This window comes from Typopeltis vanoorti, chromosome 11, assembly GCF_054136105.1.
Source record: "Typopeltis vanoorti isolate ZY-2024b chromosome 11, IOZ_Tvanoo_1.0, whole genome shotgun sequence".
In the NCBI taxonomy this organism is placed as follows: domain Eukaryota; kingdom Metazoa; phylum Arthropoda; class Arachnida; order Uropygi; family Thelyphonidae; genus Typopeltis; species Typopeltis vanoorti.
The window spans coordinates 38,156,979-38,181,026 of record NC_143559.1 but is presented as its reverse complement, the minus strand read 5'-3'; the positions used below and the strand labels follow the sequence as shown (position 1 = coordinate 38,181,026).

At 36.2% G+C, this 24,048-nt stretch overlaps 1 protein-coding gene across 1 annotated transcript in view; it reads left to right on the top strand.

Annotated features, from left to right (window-relative positions):
- The window catches only part of LOC150101450 (kelch domain-containing protein 2-like), a 240,585-nt gene that overhangs the window by 117,280 nt on the left and 99,257 nt on the right, over nt 1-24,048 (top strand). The window contains exon 5 of the mRNA XM_090400414.1: nt 19,669-19,746. Within this exon, the coding sequence (XP_090256540.1) occupies nt 19,669-19,746 (78 nt within the window). The remainder of the gene's footprint in view (nt 1-19,668; nt 19,747-24,048) is intronic.

Here is a 24,048-nt window from a genome sequence, read left to right as displayed (position 1 = left end):
GTAAACAAAGGCTCTCTATCCCACTTGGCCTTGCCCTTTCTTTCAGCAAAGGTAAGTTCAAGTTGGTAAGTTCTTTTATCTTGTCCATCTATCTGTTTTGTGGTTTTCCTCTTCTTTCTATTTTCTCAGTCTTCCTACATAACTGCCTTTTCCAATGATTCATCAGTTTGCATAATACGTCCAAAGTACATCAACTTCTGTTTAGTGATTCATCGCTTCCAAGGAGCATACTGGTTATACTTTAAAACCTTCTGTCATTCTTGCAGTCAGTCTCCTTCACAACCATAATTCAAATAAATCAATTCGCTTTCTGTCTTTCTTCTTAATAATCCAGCTTTCACATCCATCCATACCACTACCATTGCTTTGACATCCATGTGTTGAGGCTTAAGTTCTGTGAAGAATCCATGTTCGAGGTTTAATAGAATATTATCAGCACGGATAAAGGATTAAAACTAATTTTAATGCTTCCAATACAGGGTGTTTCAAAAAGAATGACCTGATTTCAAATAATTATATTTAATAATGAAAATGTGGTACAGTTACAAAATAAATTACCAAGTATGAAGTAAAGCCTAAAGTTTCACTCACCACAATTACAAATACTCAATGTGCCCTCCATCTGCTGCATGGACAACATCAAGCCGATAGCTGAATTCATCCCAAAACGCGTCTGAGAGTGTCTTCTGTCACAGAATTTACTGCAGTCGTGATTCTGGTTCTGAGCTCATTCAAGTCAGCAGGTAATGGAGGAACGTAAACATAGTCTTTTACGCATCCCCATAAAAAGAAGTCACAAGGTGTGATATCTGGAGATCTTGGAGGCCAAGAGTGTAGTGCCAAGTCGTGGGGTCCAGTGCATCCAATCCAATGCTGAGGCAATGTTTCATTTAGAAACCGACGAACTTGGAGGTTCCAATGTGGCGGTGCTCTGTCTTGCTGAAAAATGTAATCTTCAGATTCTTCATTCAGCTGTGGAAGTAGCCAGTCCTGCAGCATTTCAAGATAGGAGTTTCCCGTAACAGTGTATTCCTCCAAAAAGAAAGGTCCATAAACCTTTCTAATAGAAACCATGCAAAAAACATTAAGTTTTGATGAATCACGTTCATGTTGTACAATTTCATGTGGATTCTCAAGTCCCCATATGCGAACATTGTGGCGTGAAACTTTACCGCTTAGATGAAAGGTTGCTTCATCACTAAAAATCAACCTTTGTAGGAAGGTGTCGTCCTCTGACAGATTAGCACAAAAATCTATTCTTTTTTTATATCAAACTCTGGGCCAAAGCCATTCACATAGCCCATTCACAAGTCGCATTCATTTTTGGTTCGTGGTTGCAGAGATGTACAATTTTCAAATCAAGACATTCTCTTTGAAACACCGTCTCAGTCACAGAGACATCTTCAGGGATTACAAATAACTTTTCATAACAACACAATACAATGATAAGTAAAACAAGTGAATGAAACTAAAGTGCTATCTAGGTGGTGTGCCCTCTATGGGCGTTTGCAGGCAGCCTAGGATGTAAAGAGGGATCTCTGATAATTAATATTTCCCAAATTTTGAGAAGTGTAATGAGCCATATTTGTTTAAATTAGGTTGATTCCTGAGTGCAGATGCAGATTCAAAAACAGTCTTTCTTTTTTGAATTTACTATGGTGGAGCATGGTGTTTTTTTTTTTTTCCAGGAGATCCTGTGGGTTGTATCCAAAATATGGTCTGCATGGCCAGATTGACCATAATCATGACTGCAGATGTATGACCTGTGGTCTTCTAACCAGATGGTTGCTGATCTGCCTGTCTGTCCAAAGTAAACCAGCTTACAGGAACAAGGTACTCCAAGCACTGAGAAAGGAGGGAGCTGATGTTTGGTGGAATGGATAAGTGTAGTAAGTTTATGGTGGGGCTTAACATGTTCGTTGCCAATCAAGCGATATCGCGTGATGCGAGTTTTCACCAAACGGCCGATTACGCGTTATCGCGTGACGTCGCTAACTAAATAAAAAAAATAAAAAAAATTTGGCCACCACACGAAATTCCAATTTTCAGCTTGGCAATGAACGATATCGCGTGATGCGAGTTCTCACCAAGCGGCCGATCACGCGTTATCGAGTGGCCGTCGCTAACTTAATAAAAAAATTTAAAAAATTTGGCCACCCCACGAAATTCCAATTTTCAGCTTGGCAATGAAAGTGTTAAACGCTGTAGGGAGGTTGTACTTTTTTAACGACCTGGCTATTTTTTCTGATGTGCCATGGATGTAAGGTATGATGATGGCGTTTTTGAAGTCCTTCTGAAGAGAAAGTTGGGGAGAGGGGAAGGAATTCATTATTTTTTTAAATTCTGTAATCATTGTGGTAATTGGAAAGGAAGGTGTGTATGTGATTGAGTTTCGTTGAAAGAGCAATTTTGCTGGAACAAAAATTGTGGGCTCTATTGGTTAGTTTTAATAATGCCATATTGTTGAGAAGGGTGGTGGTGGAAGAGTTTGTGAATGTATCTGCCTGTATGAGTAGGGTGTTCTATATATAGAGAAAGAAAGGTTACCATTAGGAAGGCTTGTTACTAAGGTCTAGGAAGGGTAAACTATTGTTATTTTCCTTTTCCATCATAAACTGGATTCTTGGATGTAGGCTATTCAGGTGACTGAGGATGGAGTCTAATGTGTCTTGGCCATGAGGCCAAATAGAGAACACATCATCTACATATCTTAGCCAAATAGAAGATTTTACAGGGGAAGAGTGTGTCTCATTTTTCAAAATTTTCCATGTAAAAATTGGTGAGAGGGGGGAACTCATGGCAGGTCCCTCTGTTTGTAGATTTTGTTCTTCTAAGAAAAATAACCAGAATTGATGCAAAGAAAAAAGAACTCTAAGATATCAGAAGGAAAAACGTTTTTAAGAGTGTTAAGGTGTCATTTAGGGGAATATTGGTAATCATAAACACTTGGTAAACACTTTAGTTTTACTCACTTGTGTTTTACTTATCATTGTGTTGTATTTGTGTGTGTTGTTACAAAAAGTTATTTGTAATCCCTGAAGATGTCTCTGTGACAGATGAAATATTGGAAACATTAAAATTAGTTTTAATCCTTTCTCAGTGTTGATAATATTCCATTAAACCTCCAACATGAATGCATTGCTTTGACAATTCTAACTTTTGTTGCCTTACTCACACCTCTATTTTTCATTAGTTTTGTCAGGTTTAATATAGCCGTTTTTTCCCCATGACTATCCTTTAAATTTCATCTTCTCATTTATTCTAATCAGAAACATTTCTGATTCTGGACCCTAGTAAATCAGAAATGATGAAAAATTTCTATTTTATCTCTCTCTATTATAAATTCATTTAAATTGCCAGAAGCCATCACTTCTTTTTTGCTGAGTTAAATTAAACCCAGCTTTTGTACATTCTCCTTTTAACCAATAGATCAACTCTCCAGATCTTCTTTAGTTTCTGCTATTAGGGTTGTATCATCTGCATATCTTAAATTATTTATTTTTTTGCCACCAATCTTAATTCCAACTGGATCTTTGTCTAAGTTAGCCATTCTTATAATATATTCACTATAAATATTAAAAAGATAGGGTGACAGTATACAACCCTGCTGCACCCATTTTTCCACTTGAACACTGTCTGTTTCTCCAAAGACTATTTCTACTGAAGCTTCTTGGTTTTCATACAGCTCTCTTATCAAGAGAATTAGATGCTGCTATTCTCATTGATCTCATTAGAGTCCACAGTCTGTTGTGATCCACATAATCAAACGCTTTCTTATAATCAATAAAATAGGTGACTACTTCTTTCTGAAATTCTCTTGTTCTTTCCATAATCCATCTCATGTTTGCTATTTAGTCTCTAGTTCCTCTGCCTCTCCTAAAGCCTGCCTGTTCTGGTGACATTTCTCTATTCACATATAGCTCCAGCCTTTGTTGGATCACTTTCAGCATAACTTTACTTGCATGTGAAATTAAAGCAATGGTTCTATAATTCTAGTATTCTCTGGGATTTAATTTTTTTTTGGAATTGGGATGAATACTGATGTTTTCCAATCTCTTGTTATAGAATTAAATTAATTCCATTGACACTCCATCAGCTCCAGGAGCATTTTCTTTTGACAGCTGTTCCATTGCTAATATCACTTCACTTTTCATTATCACAGGTTCCTCAGATTCTCTCCTTTCAAATTCTCCTTCAGTATTATTATCTTTCTTGTACAAATCCTCTACATACTCATTCCATCTTTTTTTCATACTTCCTACCATACCAGCTTTACTGATTCTCTTGTCTATTTCCATGTTTAATTTACCATTTTTCACTAAAAATCGTGCCTAAATAGCTGAAATGTTTTACCTATTCTATAGGTTCTCCATTCAGAATGCAGTTGATATTTTCAGTGGTTTTGCTTATTTTCATTATCTTTGCCTTGTTATTACTAACCTTCATAACAAATCTATTACAACAGTTATTCAATTTAGTCAGGGAATCTTGCAGGCTTGTACTGGATTTATTTAGAAGTGTAACATCATATCTGTGATGTCTAGTCTTTGGTAAAGTGTTTTATTTCTAACCCAGCTCTCAGATCCATGAGATAAAATTGATTTGAACATTGTCTTGTATAGAGCTAATTTAGTGTTTTGATTAATTTTTCTCTTATTCCATATAAATTATTCAGCTGACTTCCTACCAGCTTTACTAATTCTATTGTTTATTTCCATATTTAATTCACCACCTTCACTAAAAATTATGCCTAAATAGCTGAAATGTTTTAATTGTTATATAAGTTCAGTATTCAGGATATGTCTGATGTTTTTAATTTTATTGTAAAATGAAACCTGTGGAAAATTCATGATTAAACAAACAAATAATAACCACAGTAATAAGTTTTAATAAGTAAATATTTCATCCTAAGTATCATAGGATATCGTCAGTACAGTTAATTCAAACAATACTAGGAATAACATACAGTTAGGGCACATGATTACAATGGAATCCCAATATGCATGCAGTAGCTTGTTATAGAATTAAATTAAAATATATCTGGACGGGAAAAAAACAGATTACATTACAATAAGATGTATAAAAATTATTTTACTTCAGGGGTGCTTAAGGATCAAAGCTGTATAACTGAGAGGAGACCTCCACATAGCCTTTAAAGGACTGCAGAGACCCGACCAGGGCTTCTGACCTAATGTCCAATCCTCACCTTCTTGTGGTGCACCCTGTTGGGTATCTACTTAGATACTGAACGAACGAGGATGGGCTGGCAATTTGGGATTTAGCCGACCAAATTGTATTCTTATTGGTTAAACCAAAATAAAAAATGATGGTACGACATGACAAAATTTCATGCCGGCTGGGGCATCGCCCGGTTAAACAAGGCCCCCGTTGTTTTTGCCAGGGAACCAGGGCGAACAGCGAAAAGTTAGCTACTGGAACAAATCTGAAAACACACCCCAACTCAACATCACCAGAGATAAAGATTGGTACCATCAACATAGGAAGCCTGAATGGCAAAGAAATGGAGCTAGCGGAGGAATTAGGTAACTACCAGATCGGCATAATAGGGGTGACTGAAACAAAAAAGACAAAAACTGATGAGATCTTTCTGAGCAATAAATATAAAATGTTATATTCAGGCAATGACAATCAAGGAAAATAAGGAGTAGCCATAGTATTCAACACAAAATACGAGGCTAAACTTGAATGGCAGTCAGTCTCAAGTAGAGTAATGTGGGCAAATATGAGAATAGGGAACTAGACAATGAGACTTATTTGTGCCTTTGGTCCCACAGAGGGTTCTACTAAGGTAGAAGTGGAGGAATTTTTTGAGGCTTTAGAAAAAGCAACTGACACAATGAAAAAGGAAAAGTTGGTCCTTGTTGTGGATCTGAATAGCAGAGTAGGAAATGATTGTGAGACATACAAAAATATTTGAAGAAAAGAGCAAAGCTAATAATAATGGCAAATATCTGTTGGATTTCTGCTGAGGACATGGACTGGTTATTACTAACACCATGTTCCAACATAAAAATGTGCACAAATTCAAATGGAGAGAAGAGGCAAGGAATAAGAAAAGTCTCATTGACTATGTTATTGTTGATAGCGATGTTTTTTCCCTGGTGCAGGACACCAGAGTGTGCAGAGGATTTGAAATTGGAAGTGATCACTATTTAGTCTTGAGCAGGATAAAATTGAATTTCATATTGAAAAGAATAACATGTAAGAAAGTTTTAAAGCGAATAAAAGTTGAGCAGCTCTCAGATGTGAACTGTAGACTAAAATACACAAAGATTATTGAAGAAAAAATGAAAGAGTTTGAGAACAGGAACCAAATCTTGGAGATTCAGTGGCAAACTCTGAAGAAAACATTGATTGATTCTGCCAGAGAGACATGTGGTGAGGTTGTCTGCAAGGATAAAAAAAATCAAAACTCCCTGGTGGACACAGGAAGTTAAAGAGGCAGTGAAGAAAAAGAAGAAAGCATATTAAAAGTTCCTGGCAAATGAGTCAGCTTGTGCTCTTAGAGAATACAGAGACAAATGCAAGAATGCTAAACAAAAGTCATGGGAGGACTTTGGCAAGAATATAGAAAATAAATATCAAGACGGTGGTAAAATATTCTGGAGGTTGTTGAAGAAGCTTAGGAATGGAGGAAAGAGTGCTGCAAAAGAAGTTAGAGATGATAAAGGTGACATGAAAACTGGAGAAAAAGATATCCTTGAAGTATGGAGTAATTACTTTGAAAAACTGCTAAATGAAACAAGCAGTGATGACAGCACAGTGATAAAAAACACTGACCAGGCATGCAGTCAGGAATACATATCCATACTTGAAGTAGAAAAAGCCATCAAAAGCTTGAAATGTGGAAAGGCAGCAGGAGTAGATGATATTCGACCAGAAATATGAAGTATGGTGGTATAAGAGTCTTACAGTGGCTGCACTGCATAGTTCAGAAAGCCTGGACAGAGGGATGAATTCCCGATGATTGGAGTAGAGCTCTCATAGTACCCATATATAAAAAGGGAAATGAAACTGAATGTGAGAATTACAGAGGTATTTCCCTACTAAGTGTTCCTGGCAAGATCTATGCAAGTATACTTGAGAAACGGTTGAGAAGAATTGTGGAAGAAAAGCTTGGTGAAGAACAAGCTGGATTCAGGCCAAATAGAGGCTGTCAGGATCAGATCTTCACTTTACGACAAATAGTCGAGAAAGCATGGGAATATAACAGAGATATGTATTTAAGTTTTGTTGATTTGGAAAAGGCATATGACAAGGTGCCAAGAGATAAGCTATTCAATATGCTACAGTTATATGGTGTCAGTGAGGCATTATATCAAGCAATACTTAGTCTTTATTTGAGTTGTAAGTCAGCAGTTAGAATTGAAGGAAGTACAGGAAGATGGTTTAATGTTAAATCTGGTGTGTGAGACAAGGATGTACATTATCCCCTCTGTGATTCATTATCTATATGGATCACATTAAGGAAAGTGGTATTAAACATGATATCAAAATTGGAGATGTTAATGTCAGCTCTTTGCTTTATACGGATGATGTGATACTTCTAAATAAATCCTCTACAAGTCTGCAAGATTCTCTGACTAAATCGAATAGCTGTTATAATAGATATGGTATGAAGGTCAGCAATAAAAAGACAAAGACGATAAAAATAGGCAGAGTCATTGAAAATGTCAACTGTGTTGTGAATGGAGAACCTGTGGAACAAGTGAAACATTTCAGCTACTTAGATGGTAAATTAAACATAGAAATAGACAACTGAATCAGCAAAGCTGGTATGGTAGGAAGTCAATTGAATAAATTCATATGGAATAAGAGAGAAATTAGTTGGAACACTAAATTAGCTATATACAAGACAGTGTTCAAACCAGTTTTAACTTATGGATCTGAGAGCTGGGTCAGAAGTAAAACACTTGACCAAAGACTAGAGACTGCAGATATGAGAGTCCTGAGAAAGATTAGAGGTGTGAACAGATGGCAATATCAAATTAAAAACAAGGATATTAGGAAAGAACTTGACATTGTCAACATCCAGGAATGCATTAGCAGAGCTAATCTCAGGTGGTATGGTCACTTAAACAGAATGGGTGAAGAAAGATTAGCAAAACAAGTGTTCTCTGCCAGGTTGGCAACAAAACGACCCAGAGGAAGACCAAGATATAAGTGGATTGATACGGTACAAAGTGCCTTAGACAATAGAAATATAAGATCTGATAATGTTGGAGTCTTGACAAGTAACAGACTGATTTGGAGGAAAATTGTAGTTAGGAAGTTAGTAATGATGTAATTTTTTTCATGTAGTACTATCAAAACCTGTACACCCCTTGAGGGTACATGGCAGGAATTTGATGATGATGAAATTATTTTAGCAATTATTTTTACAGCTATTTTTGCCTGTTTTCGTTTAGGAGTGACCCTTTTTTTAAATATATTCCCTTTTTACTCAACAATTCTTAGGGTATTATAAATGTATTTTAAGGTAAATATATGCAGACTAATAGAGGAAGAAATTTTGCACATACTTTGTTTGGATGTTAGGATGTCTTCGTTCTCCATACTTCTGCTGTTAGGCTGTTAAAGGAGGGGTTGGAAATGTGGGGAGGGGGGGTGTTTGAGGCAAGATGGGAAGATTAATTAGAAAACCTGGGTTTTTTTAAAATAATATATATATATTATTATATTTAAGGGCTCTTCTTTGGGGAAGGGGAAGGGTTTTATGGGAAACAGGGGTGGGGGGGGGGAGTGTTAAGGGGGTACGAGCCGTTTCGATCATGCTATCGTCATTGAACATTTCGGGATAAGTTCCCATACTTTAGGAATAGCAAGAATGTCATTATGGTTTAGATTTGGTCTGTGAAGTAGGGTACCCTGTTAATGCTCTCTCCCACCCCTGTTTCCCATAAAACCCCTTCCCCTTCCCCAAAGAAGCGCCCTTAAATATAAAAATATGTATATATATTATTTTTTAAAAAAAACCTGGGGGTTTCTAATTAATCTTCCCACCTTGCCTCAAACACCTCTACACCTTTCCAACCCCCCCCCCTTAACAGCCTGACAGCAGAAGTGTGGAGAACGAAGACTTTCTAACATCCAAACAGGGTATGTGCAAAATTTCTTCCTCTATTAGTCTGCATATATTTACCCTTAAAATACACTTATAATACCCTAAGAATTCTTGAGTAAAAAGCCAATGTATTTAAAATAAGGGACACTCCTAAACGAAAACAGGCAAAAATAGCTGTAAAAATAATAGTTTTTAAGAGGAGTAACATGGGAATTTCCCAGAAATAATACCTATATTTTACACAATTTTGCATGACAATTTCCCATACTTTAGGAATAACAAGAACGTCATTACGGTTTAGATTTGGTCTGTGAAGTAGGGCTTCAGCACTTTCTTTATATAAATGTTCATGTTTATATAAAGATCTATGTAGAAGTTTGGTCTTTTCCTAATGGATCCTATGGTTTGTGTTTTCAACTCTGTGTTGTGCAAGGCCAGATTTCTGAGGTTTGATAAGACAGATATGGTCTTGATGTTCCGAAATGCATTTATGAACAGATCTACTTGTCTGTCCATAGTAAGACAATTTACTATGGACAGACAGGTAGATCTGCTACTTGCCCATAGAAGAATTGCAAATGAAAAAGCTTTGCGCAAGATGGGTGCCATGCTTGCTCACAGTAGATCAAAAACGCACTTGCATGAAAATCTCTTGGGGTGTGTGTGTTAACAAGAATAAAACTGATTTTGTGTGTCGATATATTACTATGGATGAGACTTGGATTCACTATTACACACCAGAATCCAAACAGCAGTCAAAACAATGGACAGAAGCCAGTTGTTCAGCTCCAAAGAAGACAAAGTCGGTTCGATCAGCAGGAAAGGTTATGGCATCGGTGTTTTGGGATGCTAAAGGCATTTTGTTTGTTATCTTGAAAAGGGTAACGGGGAATATTATTCCGATCTTTTAACCAGACTAGATGAAAAAATTCGTGAGAAAAGACCCGGTTTGCAGAAGAAAAAAAAAATCATCTTTCATCAGGACAATTCACCTGCCCACAAAATGGGAAAATTAAGGCATCTGGACTATGAATTGTTGGAACGTCCACCCTATTCCTCAGATTTGGCTCCCCCTGACTTTTATCTCTTCCCAAAACTAAAACTCTTCCTCCCTGGTCAGAGTTTTTTTTTCAAATCAGATACCCCTCAACAGCTGCATGATTGGAGCTGTTGAGGAGTATTTTGCAGATCTTACTAAGAACCACTACAGGGACAGGATAATGGTGCTGGAGCATCGCTGGAATAAATGTATTAGTCTTAAGGGAGATTATGTTGAAAAATAAAAATAATTTTGAAATTATAAATTCGTTTTTTCATTGTTAGGCAAAGAACTTTTCAGACCACCCTCGTATAATAATAATTTTATTGTAATAATAAAGATGCCCTTAACACAATGATGAAAATTCTACATTAAATAAATTGTAAATCCATAAGTAATAGTGATTATTTAACTAACAAATATTGATACTGTTATTATTGCACAGACTCCTCTGTTGAGTATAATCATCTCATCTCATCTTCCTTTCCCTCTTTTACCTTGCGGTGTCGAGGGTTTGTTAATCATCGGACCTCAAACCGTTCACAGGATAAGGTGGTCAGCCCTACGCCCCAGTGTATCCTATGTCTTTAGTGTTGACATATGTTGACCGGCCGGTTTGCCTGCTTTGCGGGATGAAAAATCTCCAGGATAAACTGGGGAAAAAACCCTACTGTCCAAGACCGGCTAACTTGGCTATGGCTGAGGAAGATCCTTTAGCTCCTCACGTCACCAATGGGAATCAAACCTAGGACACTCCTTCCCCAGGCATACGGTTGCAAAGTGCACAGCCGCTAGGCTAACTGCACAGATGAGTATAGTCATAATTTACAATTATGAATATTTTTAGAATTGCTTGTGTACATTAAAATTCTTATTAGTTTTGGTTTCATAACATGTGATCATCACTTACCAAATGTCCAATTAGAAAATGATATTTATATTTTTAAAAATATATATATAAATAGTGTTTTAGATTAAATGTACTTATCAGATATCTGATAATTGTAATCATTTCAGTGATAACACTGGCCAACACAATTTTTGCTGACTTTTATATGAGACTTGTTTTTTACTAATTTGGGTGCGCTGATTTCAAATATCAAACCCATTTTTCTCTATCACATCAGGTTTTTCCTCTATGGCATTTTCGTTTTGCTAATTTGTAAGTTTTTGATAGTTTTAAGGAGGCAGTACTATTTAGAGGATCAAAAAAAATCGATTTTTTAATATTATTTTCTGAAAGTATGTACTTTTAAAAATCTGTTCCTAACTTTTTATCAAGAAATTCGAAAAATTCCTGAAGATATAGCCTATTATTCAAAGCGGTGCGCAGATCAGAATCGGAGCACTCACCGCTCTCGCTTGTTAGTAAACATCCTTTATAAATTGGCATGGCTATTTCATTGAAATGAGCAACTGGCCGAATTGCTGATTCGAGATTTGGATACACAATTTTTTTCTTATTATTATTATTATAACCAGAAGTCTGAACTAAACAAAAATAGCAATCATCTACGTGATTTTTCAGTTCACGTCAAATCACTGGAATGCCAAAAGCTAATTTTTGGCGTTTTCCCTTGCTCCACTGTCATAAATTTTCTACACATGACTTACACACTTTATTTGGAGCCCATGACTTGTCCTGATCTGCAATTTTTACGTCATAGTATGCAAAGTACACTTTCTTAACGAAATCACTGATATTTGTCCTTTGACTGGGAACAGTAAAGCTGCCACAAATGTAGCAGAAGGAATCTACACTATTGACACAATTTCGAGTAGTAGACATGATGTATTTTCTTCACTGCTGACTAACATGCAATTAACAAGACAAAAAAAACCAGAGACTTTATTGAAACGTTATAAGCACTCATCATACTTTCACGATCGATTAACGATTGACTGATTTCGATCGTTCTTTGTCTGCTATGACACATATAGCATTCATTTGTTTTAGGCTGTTGTCATCGCCTGCTTTTCATCACCTAAATGTATTAGGTCGGTTATCGGCCTCTCTCGCATTCAAAGTGCCAGTACGTGCCGTTGCAGGTTCTTACACATTTATTCGTTTACTAACAAGCAAGAGCGGTGAGCGCTCCGATTCTGATCTGTGCACCGCTTTGAATAACAGGCTATATCTTCGGGAATTTTTCGAATTTCTTGATAAAAAGTTAGGAACAGATTTTTAAAAGTACATACTTTCAGAAAATAATATTAAAAAATCGATTTTTTTGATCCACTAAATAGTACTGCCTCCTTAAAACTATCAAAAACTTACAAATTAGCAAAAAGAAAATGCCATGTAATAGAGAAAAATGGGTTTGATATTTGAAATCAGCACACCCAAATTAGTAAAAAACAAGTGTCAGATCATAATCAGCAGAAAAAAATTTTTTTTTTTGTTGGCCAGTGTAATTTATTCTAATTCACATGCTGAAAGTTTTTTCACTTGGTTATACTATAAATTAAAGATGGAAATTATATTTTTAGTTTCATCCTTTATCCAAGTGTAAGTAAACAAAGTTTATGTGGGTAATTGTATACAGAGGCTAATGACTTCACATTAATTCCCTTAGTATCTATAATGCAATGCCATATCCTTGCAGACGTATAATACTATGCATTGTGGAAGAGTCACTACCCACACCACTAAATAAGTAAAGGGTCTGCCCCAAAAACTAGGCAATCGCCCAAATCACTCTAAACTCAAGTGACCCAAAGTCATTTACCCAGACCAGTTTCGAACCTTTATTGAGGTCTCATCAGTGGGAGCCATTGCTTCAACTGTAATACCACAGTTGAAGTAATGCAGAAGTTATATTTCCACATACATGTAACCAAAAGGTATCACACCTTATTAATACTCCAGATTAGAGATAGATGTTGAAAGTTTTTTAACTTGGTTATACTATAAATTAAAGATGCCAAGAAATTATATTATTGGTTTCATCCTTTATCCAAGCGTAAGCAAACAAAGTTTGCACGTGAAGTCATTTCATGTGCAAACTTTGTTTGCTTACACTTGGATAAAAGATGAAACCAAGAATATAATTTCTTGGCATTTTTAATTTATAATTCACATGTTTAGTGTCATTATCTGTTTGTCATAAAAATATTCTTGTTTTGTTAATGACAATATGGCAGCCATTATTAACTTGCCACCTAGTGGAATAAGCATTCATGTGCACAAAGGAGATACATGGGATTTCTAATCTTTATATTCCAACACCTCAGGATTCTTCAACAGACCACAGGGTTCCAATCCCTTATATTTCTGCCATCTCGGAACCGATTGGTAGAATTTTGAAGAAGTATAATCTCATTCCCACATATTTTTCGATGAACAAAATTTCTCACCTGTTGCCATCTACAAAAGACAAACTGGCACCTTTATGAATAAACATACACACGTAATTTGCCATGGAACAAGCATGCATGTGCACAAAGGATTTGTAATCTTTATGTTCCAACCCTCAGGATTCTTCAAGGAGCATTCATGACTAAGCATACACACCTAACCACAGTAATAAGATTATTTACTAATTAAATATTTCATCCTAAGTATCATAGAACTTCTTCAGTACAGTTAATTCAAACAATACTAGGAATCAACAGTTAGGGTGCATGCTTACAATGGAATCCCTCTATGCATGCAGTAGTGTGTTATAGAAATATATTTTTTTTTTTTATGTTGGGCCCACATATGAGAGTTTGGCTGGTCAACCTATAGTACTTCAGTACCGTATATGGGTAGTCAGATGGGAAAAGAGAAACTTGTTGACATTCGATTTAAAAGGCCATGTATTATATTCCTTGGGAAATACATCAGGGAAAAGACTGTTCCACAGTACAGCATTAGCAGGGATGAAGGAGGAGGAAAAGAAACTTGTTCTGTGGGTTTCAAGGTGTACCATGAAGGGATGTTGGGAGGTGGCTGTACGTGTTGCTATGGGTTTAGTACAGAGTGGGAGAATTATTGATGCTGTTTCAGATGAGCATTTTCCATGAAAATATTTCTAGAATATACAAATTGCTGAGACTAAACGTCTATGTGAAAGTGGGGGGGGGGGTTGGTAAGAGATGGATCATTTATCAGTCTAATTGCTCTCCTCTGTATTGAGTCAAGCATTTTGAGGGAGCTTTTAGGAGCCCCACTCCAAATGTGAGAACAGTATTTGATAGCTAAGCAGATTTGTGATTTGTTTAAGGTTAACAGCTGTTTTGAAGTGAAGTAATGTCTTGAGCGAAAGAGAAAGTCTAGTTTTTTGGAAGCTTAGGGTGCAATGGTTGTGATGTGTTTATGCCAGGAGAGGCCTGATGTCATGGTAATTCCGAGAAGAGAAATTTCATTTTGTCTGGGAATTTGATTGTTATCAAAAATAATACTGGAAGCAAATGGTTCTTTTTTGTGGGAGATAAGACAGAACTGGGTTTTACTAGCGTTGAAGTTGACGAGGTTATTGAGCCGCATCAGAGGATGCCTTGGAGGTCTGAATTAAGGGAAGTTGTGGTTGATGTTCTGTGGGTTGAAGTGAGTTGTGTAGGGTTTATCAAATGAAAGGGAGTAGTGCAATGTGCTGTCATCTGCAAAACTGTATATTGGGTTGGAGGTCAACTGAGGTAGGTCATTGATGTATAGAAGGAAGAGGGTCAGTGAGAGAACTGAACCTTGTTGGACCCCAACATTAGTTGGATGGTGGGAGAATAGGGCGCTATCTACCGTCACACATAGTGTGCGTCTAGACAGGAAGCTGGCAATCCATCTGCAGAAGTCCTGAGACAGTCCAAATGATGGAGGTTTGCTTAGTAAGCCTTTGTGCCAGACCCGGTCAAAGGCTTCAGAGATATCAAGTGCAACTACTTGGGATTCACCAAATTTTTCCATGGCATATGTCCAGAGATGGGTGATATATGAGAGCAGGTCACCTGTTGATTGGCATTGACGGAATCCGTAGTGGTGGTCACTTAATAGCTGGGTACCTTCAAGGTAGAGTAGGAGTTAAGAATTGATGGTTTTCTCCATCACTTTAGATAGGATTGAGGTGAGTGAGAGAGATAGGGCTGTAGTTAGATGGTAGTGATTTATCACCCTTTTTTGGGAATGGGTTGAATAGCCAATTTCCAGGCTTTGGGATGTATGTATGTGTATATATATATATATATATATATACCAGTGGAGTAAAAGAGTGCGTACAGACGGCATAGGATAGGAGTCAGTTCTGCTGCACAGACCTTCAGGACAATTGGAGGAATGACATCAGGGCCAGGAGCTTTTTTTGTGTCTAATTTTGACAAGTTCATGATCTCTTTCTGGAGATCATGAACTTGTTCTCAAAAGGATATGGGGCATTATATGTCGGGCAGTTGGAATGACTAGGGCATTTGCCATTGTCAGTTATGCTTGCATTGGAGGCAAAGTATGAAGCCAGGAAATTAGCTTTTTTCTGTGGATGATGTTGCAATTGAGCCATCTGGTTATGATAGAGGTGGGAGTAGTGTAGGGCAAAAGTTGCGACCAATTGCTTTGGCAAGAGACCAAATGGCATGGCTGCCACTAGGGCAGGCTGCAAGTTTCCTTTTTGCCCGTTCAAATTCTGTTTTGGAATCATTGATAATTTTTTTTGCATCTGTTTTGGGGTTCAGTATAGGCACTGAAGGAGGATGGAGGTCTTAATTTGTGCCAGTTGTGGTATATGCCTGATTTTTCATTTGTACAGCCTTGGCACATCTTTTGGAGAACCAAGGTTTGGATAGGGGACGGCAGTTCAGAGAAGTGTGGGAATATATGCTATCATGCCAGTGAGGATTACTTTGGTGATATGTTTGGTGTATATGTTTGGATTGGAAGACTGCAAACAATAGTCCAACCATGGGAATGAAGCATAGTAGTCTTGGAGGGAGTCCAAAGACTCATCAAGGGTCTAGTTTGATGAGCAAGGTCATCTCTACTGATAGGCGTTGCCAAACGGTGTGCCACCTTTTTTTTAAATTAATCTGGATTTTAGAGATGAACTTGCTAATGCTTCTGCCTGGTATCTCCACTTGGGCCTGGCTCCAACTGAAGAGACCTCAATAAAGGTCGAAACTAGTCTGGGTAGTGGCCCTTCCCTTAATCCATAACATTATACATATCTGCAAGGAGATGTGTTTTGCATTATGGGAGATACTGAGATAGGAGTGATGTTAGCTTGCTCCACCTTTGCAAGGAGTCGCCCAGTGTTGTACCACCTTACCCCAGTCCTGAAGATACTTTCAGGCGCAAACTTTGTTTGCTTACACTTGGATAAAGGATTAAACTAAATTTATTAAAGAAAACTGTTTTCTGTGGTTAAAAAAAAAAAAAAAACTGATTGTATTTCTTATAATTTAGATTACTTAAGGTAGGATAATATTTACACTCATTGTGACAGAATGTGAATGAATGAAAATATATATGCCAGATGAGAAAGTATTACATAGTTCCTCAATGGAAGTTAGAGGGGGGGGGGGGGGAGACATATACAATCTGAAGAAAGGCTTGATAAAAAACTCAATCTAATAATCAATTATTATTATTATTACTACATTTTGTATTGGTACTTTTTGTTTGCTGAGAAAAACAAAATATAGTAGAATGAGGCAGTGTAATAACTTTATCCTTTCAGATAAAAGGAGATCTCAAAAAACTAAAGTTTATTTAGGCCTTGGATCCAATTAGTTTTATAGTTAATTTAAATATTTTCCTTGTATATAATTTGTTTAGTTTTATTAAATATATATATAATTTTTTTTTTTTTAAATTTGATTTTGAGTTAATCATTTTCTGGATTGTGCAAAGGAATTAAGTTTAAATTCATTGCATTGCATACCCACTGTCATCTACCTATCTAGTGTCTACCATCACACATAATGTGCATCCAGCAGAAAACTGGCAATCGAACTGCAGAGGTCCTGAGACAGTCCAAATGATAGGAGTTTGCTTAGTAAGCCTTTGTGCCAGACCTGGTCAAAAGCTTTAGGGACATCAAATGCAACCACTTGAGTTTCGTCAAATTTCTCCATGGTATTTGTCCAGAGATGGGTGATTTATGAAAGTAGATCTCGTATTGATCAGCAGTGTCAGAATCCATAGTGGCAGTCGCTTAATAGCTGGGTGCCTTCAAGGTAGTGTAGGAGTTGAGAATTGATGGTTTTCTCCATCACTGTAGATAGGACTAAGGTGAGTGGGATAGGGCAGTAGTTAGATAGCAGTGATTTGTTGCCCTTAGGAATGGATTGAATATAGGCCAATTTCTAGGCTTTGAGATGGATACCAGTGGAGTAAGAGAGCATGTACAGGCGGTATAGGAAAGGAGTCAGTTCTGGTGCACAAACCTTCAGGACAATTGGAGGAATGCCATCAGGACCAGGAGGCTTTTTGTGTGTGTGTGTGTCTAGGTTTCTCATCTCTTTCTGGCAAAAGGATATAAAGAGTGTTGTATGTTGGGAAGCTGGAATGATTGGGTGAGCATTTACCATTGTCAGTTATGCATGCATTGGAGGCAAAGTGAAGCCAGGAGATTAGCTTTTTCTATGGGTGATGATGCAGTAAAGCCATCTGAGTATGATAGAGATGGGAATAGTGTTGGGCAAAAGTTGTGACCAATTGCTTTGGCAATACTGCCATTTGGGCATTGCAAGTTTCCTGCTTTTTGCCCATTCAAATTCTGTTTTGGAAGCATTAATAATTTTCTTCATCTATTTCAGGCTTCAGAGTTTCATATCCATTCCCATTTGTTCTAGTTTGAGTAACAGAGTTACATGTGGTAAACTCTCATATGACTTTGCAAAATCCAGCAGTATCATCATGTAGCCATCTCCTTTATCCAACAGCCATCACTCCATTATAAAAAGTTAGTAAATTACTAAGGTTTCACAAAGCCCACATAGAGTATCATATTCTTATCCACCCATTCCAGAATTCTCTCTTTTGACTAACTTTTTCAAAACTTTTACCTCCAGTTCCAAGATACTGATTGGTGTAAGATTTGCTACCACAGTCTTGGAGCCTCCTTTATGCGATGGAACTATCTTGTCTTTCTTCCACTCCCTTAGGACTTGACAAAAGCTGAGATTTAAGTTAAACAGCCTTGTTGGAAGCAGTGCCAATTCCTTAGCGCATTCTCATAATACTCAAGCTGATATTCCATCTAATTCCACAGCCATGTTTGTGTTGTTCTGCAATTCTGCAGAACATCTGCATATTGCAGAATATTGAATATTGCAGAATGTGAAATTCTGCAATATTCAAAGTACTTCCAATCCATCAACCCCTGTTTTTATGTCAGTTCATGTCATGTTTGTCAAAGCATTAACCTCAATTGGATATTAGACACATTCAAAGAGGTTACTCAATAACTCAACTATTTTGTCTGCTTCTTTCACCTTGCTACTATCAGTACTTGTTCAAGATATCCATCCATAGTCATTCTTCATTTTTTATTATTATTATATGGGCACCTCCATGGAGTCCCAAGACTCATCGCAAGCGATCCAATCTATCCACACAATCTATCATACCTCTCCTTGAACACATTAACAGAAAAAGTACTCATAACTGACTGTGGCAACCCATTCCACTTGTTCACCACTCTCCAAGCAAAAAATCTAGTTCTCGCACCCCTACTGATCACACCTTTATTCAACTGCCTGGGACGACCCCTTGTTCTGGTCCCTCTAGCCAAATGCTGAAACATTTTTCCTGCATCTATCCTATAAAATCCTTTAAGCAATTTAAATGTTTCTATCATATCCCCTCTTTTCTCCTATCAACCAACTTCTCCAATCCACACACACCTTCAATCTATTCTCATAGGGCACATTCCACAGGCCACTCACCTCTGAATTGTCTCCAATGCTTCCACATCCCCAAGAAATCCAGAGAATTAGACTTGAGCACAGTAATCCAGATGTGGTTGTATCAAGGCCTTATAAAGATGAATTACAACTTTCTTATCTCTACTTGTTAATGTATTCTTCAATAACCGAATAATCTTATGGGCTACTTTAGCAGCCTTAGCAATATGTCCTCTGAACTTTAACTCTCTGTCTATCATAGAGAGTTAAAGTGATAGACTGAGAGTTAAAGTTTAACTCTCTTGTCTTGCACATTCTTATCACTAGCTTCATCTATTTCCTGGAGTACAGTGCCATCAATGTGATAAATGGCTTGTAATCTATTTATCCCAAAGTGCGTAACTTTACATTTCTCGACATTAAACTGTTAAACTATTACTCTACCCAGTTTTGCATCATCAGCTAACAACTAATATTTCCTTTCAGGTTATTTCCTATATCATTTATGTATAAAATAAACAGCAATGGTCCAAGCACTGAACCTTGTGGCACACCACTAGTCACCTGCCTTCACCTCGACTCTGCCCCTCCATATACCACTTTTTGATATCTGTCTAGCAGCCAGATATAATTATATCTCTGTGATCATATACTGGTAAATAATAAATCTTGTATTTTATATCTATAACATTTATTAAGCAGTAACACTAGTCTTATATTTATCTCATAGGCATATAGAAGAGGATGGTCGAACCAGTTTGTTATGTTTGATCCTGAGAAAGGTGAATGGAGTTGGCCACAGTATGAAGTATGTAAAAAAAAAAAAAAACCTTATCTTATATTACATGGGGGGGGCAGCCAAATGTCCAGCCAAAAGAGAGCTACATAATTTTTTACACAGACAAGATCTTCAGAAATATGTACAAATCAGAAAAAAATAATAAAATTTAAAGTAAGTTGCCTTTTATACTGGGCAACACATTTATAAATAAGTTTACTGAAAGAATTATGGTGTTTTATTTGTCTTGTTAAATGCTGAATCTGAAAATGACTTAAGATTTCTTTAATCTAGAGACTTTGAGAAAGATGTAAATCAGTTCATATATAAAATCTAATTACTTATCAACCTATTTTAATTTGTATTACTGTACAACTTAAAAATTGCATTCATTTTTCTTACATTTCCAATGTTGGCAATATAAGGATTGCCAAAAGAAAGGTCAGAAGTCTATTTTCAGTGCATCTGAAATTTTTGCAACTGCAATTTTTTTCTGCAGTAAATTTTCAATCAGAAATTGTAATCTTTTGAATCATTAATTTTTTATAACTTCTCTTTTGGACCATCAAAAATGCACTTAGGAATTTTTGCAAGTGATGTAAGGAAATTTAAGCTTAGGGTATTTGAAACTATCTGCATTAATATTCATTCTTTAACAGAATTTTTCATTGAGCTTAATTCCTTTATGAAGGGGAAAAAACAAAATGCCATTCTTTCATTGAGCCAGTAGTTTTGAAATTACCTCTTTTCTCCGATGAACAAGCTCACCTAACCAATTTGCTCCAATGAACAAGCTCTCCTAACAGTTTCCTCCAATGAATAAGCTCGCCAATTTGCTGCAATGAACAAGCTCTCCTAACTGTTTGCTCCAATGAACAATCTCACCTAACAGTTTGCTCTAGTGAACAATCTCTAAACCAAGAATTTGAAATTATTAACCAAAAATTTGTAAAAAATGGCTACAATAAAAAAACAGTTCACAAGATCCTCTATAGAATGCCATTAAAAGCAAAAAAGATGACAATGCCATAGCCATACCTTACATTAGGGGCATTTCAGAAAAACTAGATAGACTGCTACTTAAATACAATATTAAGACAACCAGCAAAACGAAGAAATTTCCTTAGTTCTTCCATACTTTGTCCACCCAGGGGTTTACAGAATTCAATGTATACCTGTAACTTACCTTACATAGGGGAAACAGGGCGCACCGTCCTAATCAGAAAAAATGAACATAAATGCCACGTTAAATACCTCCACTTTGGTAAAACAGGCCTATCAGATCATGCACTCTAAACATGTCACAGAATTGACTGGAAAGGCACAAAGTCCCTACACCACACCAAAACCTGGTTTGAAAGAAAAGTCAAAGAAGCTTCTGAAATGCTGATACAACATCTAAATCTAAACAAAATGATGGATTAATTATTCCAAGACTGTGGAGGATTCATTTTCATCCTGCATAGCAACCAGAACAACCTCAAACAGAAGAAAATCTTAATATGAGAGAACTTAATTGTTTAATGTAGTTCCATTTTTTTTTTCATCAGAGGTCAGGCTAGGGTAAATGATTAACAAGCATTTAGATTCATCTTACTTTTGTATAGAATACAAGCTACATGATGTCATGTAGCTTGTATTCTGTACATATGTATGGTTTCCTTATGATGAGGCCGAAACGTCGAATGTTACTTTCTTAATATTAAGTAAAGTAATTATTCTAACACGTGTGCTGTGTCTCCATAAATTCTTCACTATGAATAAGAATGATCTAATTATAAGGTAGTAGCTTCTTTTAAAATGATTCCATGGATTATGAATGAATATCATTCATCTTGTTTATTAGGTCATCCAGGATCTGATAAAACCTTACAGAGAGTTAAAGAACATTATTTTTGGTTAGGACTTCATAGTGATGTGAAAGAGTTTCTTCAGTCTTGTAAGCTAAGAAAAATTCTTTTCAAGGAAAAGTGCCATTACAAATAGTGCTGATGCCTCTCATGCCTTTTCAGCTTATTTCAGCTAGTATATTAGGACCTCGACCTCAATCAGAAAGAAGAAATAAATACAGGAAAACCTCGCTTCGATATGCGCGATAATCAGTTAGCATGATTGAGTGAAATGATACTATTTCCTGTGATTAATCAGTTAATGCGATTTTTTTATGTTATGCAAAAATTTTTGTCGCAAATCTGCAGCAAGTGGCAGCACTTTTAATGTAGTGGGCAGTGGCCAGCAACACTCAGCAGTTGACTCAAAGCTATCATTGCAAGCATACTTGCAAACTCTTTTCTCTTGCTTCACTTTTCTTTCATTTTTCTTTAATTTATATACCTATATGGCTTTATTATATTCACTTTCTAATATGGAAAAGAGAAAGACTGGTAAAGAAAGCAGCAGTAATAAAAAGAGAAGAAAAGTAATTACATTAGAGGAAAAGCTGGAAGTCATTAAGAGACATGAAAGCAGAGCTAGTAATACAATGATTGTGCGAGACCTGGAATACAGCAAGTCTACAGTTCAGACTGTGTTAAATAAGAATACAAAGAGCAACTTTTCCTTGCTACTGCTTCTTTAAGCGTACAGATCACCCGAAATAGAAGTCATTTAATGATCAAGGTGAAATGTCTTTTATCTTTCTGGATTGAGGATTGTAACCAAAAAAGAATACCTCTTAGTACAGAGAATATTCAGCAAAAGCTCTCAATATTTTAACATCATTTGAAAGAGACCACATTTCAAGAGGAATGTGAAAGTGTACTGCATAACATAACTGGGGAATCTGCTCATGCTGATAAAGGTTCTGCAGCCAGGTTTCCTGAAGAATTGCAAAGGATAATTCAGGAGGCTGATTATGACAATCATCAAATATTCAACATCGATGAAACTGGTCTTTTGGAAGCCTATGCTAACGAAAACTTTCCTAGCTAAAATGGAAGCATCTCAACCAGGATACAAAGCATCTAAAGATCATCTTACACTTTTATTAGGAGGCAATGCAGAAGGCGACTTTAAACTCAAGCCTATGTTAGTTTATCATGTGCAAAATCCAAGATCTAACATTATTGAAGAAACCAACACAATTGGAAAAGAACTTGGATTTAATGAACTGGATAATGAAGATGTGATAAACCCGCTCAATTCCCATTCAGAACAGTTAAGCGTGAATGATCTCCTTCAACTAGAAGAACAGCGTGCATATGAAGAAGATAAGGAGTGCGAACAAGAAGAGAATGTTACAACTAAGAAATTAACTGCAAAAGAACTTGAGCTAGTTTTCAATCACATTGAGCATGCTAAGGAAATTTTGTTTGATGCTGATCCTGATATGGAACGAAGCTTCGAAGTCTGCCAAAATCTTGATAAAGCAATTGGCAGCTATTGCAAATTGCATGACAAGATGAAAAAGTCGAGCACTATTCAAATATCTTTACTTAACTTTTTTTTAAAAAAAAAGTAGCTCAATCGAATGTTTATACATTAAATAAAAATTTAAGTACTGTAATTCATTTTTATTAACTTTGATGATTTTATCCTATAATATAGCTTATAATTTTTTTTTCAAATTACGCTAACCGATGGACTGTAATTATTCCTATTGTTTATTGTATTCGCTTAATGCGATTTTGCTTAGCGTGCATTAATTGATGGATTAATTGATTATGTTAAACGAGGTTTTCCTGTATATATTTTTAATAGTTGATATGCTAACTAGATATCTTGAATTGTTTCCTATTAAAGATCAAAAGACAAACTCTGACAAAATATCTTATTGATGGAATTATATGGGTATGGTTGTCTTGAAAGACTCTTGACAGACAGAGAACCAAATTTCATTTCTTCATTGTTATTGTAAGTTTGCAAGATATTGCATATAAAGAAATTGTTCAAAATAACCTATAGATCTCCATGTAATGGTCTTTTGCAAGTGAATGAATAAGACACTAAAACTTGTTCTCTTTGTTCTGATTAAAGACTAGAATCGTTTTCTGTTTTAGGTTTGTTTTCCATACATTCTGCTGTATATTCCAGTGTTAAAGAAAAGTCATTGTTTACACTCTTTTGTTTTGATCTGATCTTTCTAAGTGATTTATGTTCAGATTCTGTAAATTTTATATACTCATATAGATGAATATTTGTCTCGTATAGTGTAAAAATTTGACACCACATTGTGTTTATTTAAGAGTGTTAGTGAATCTTCTTCAGAAAAGAATCCAGTGAGGATAAATATATTTTGAAGAGGGTGACAAGTTAGTGATCTTGTTTTACTGAAACAAGTGATAAGTTGGGTGTGGGAGCTTCTAATCCATATGGGATATTGAAGAAAATCTT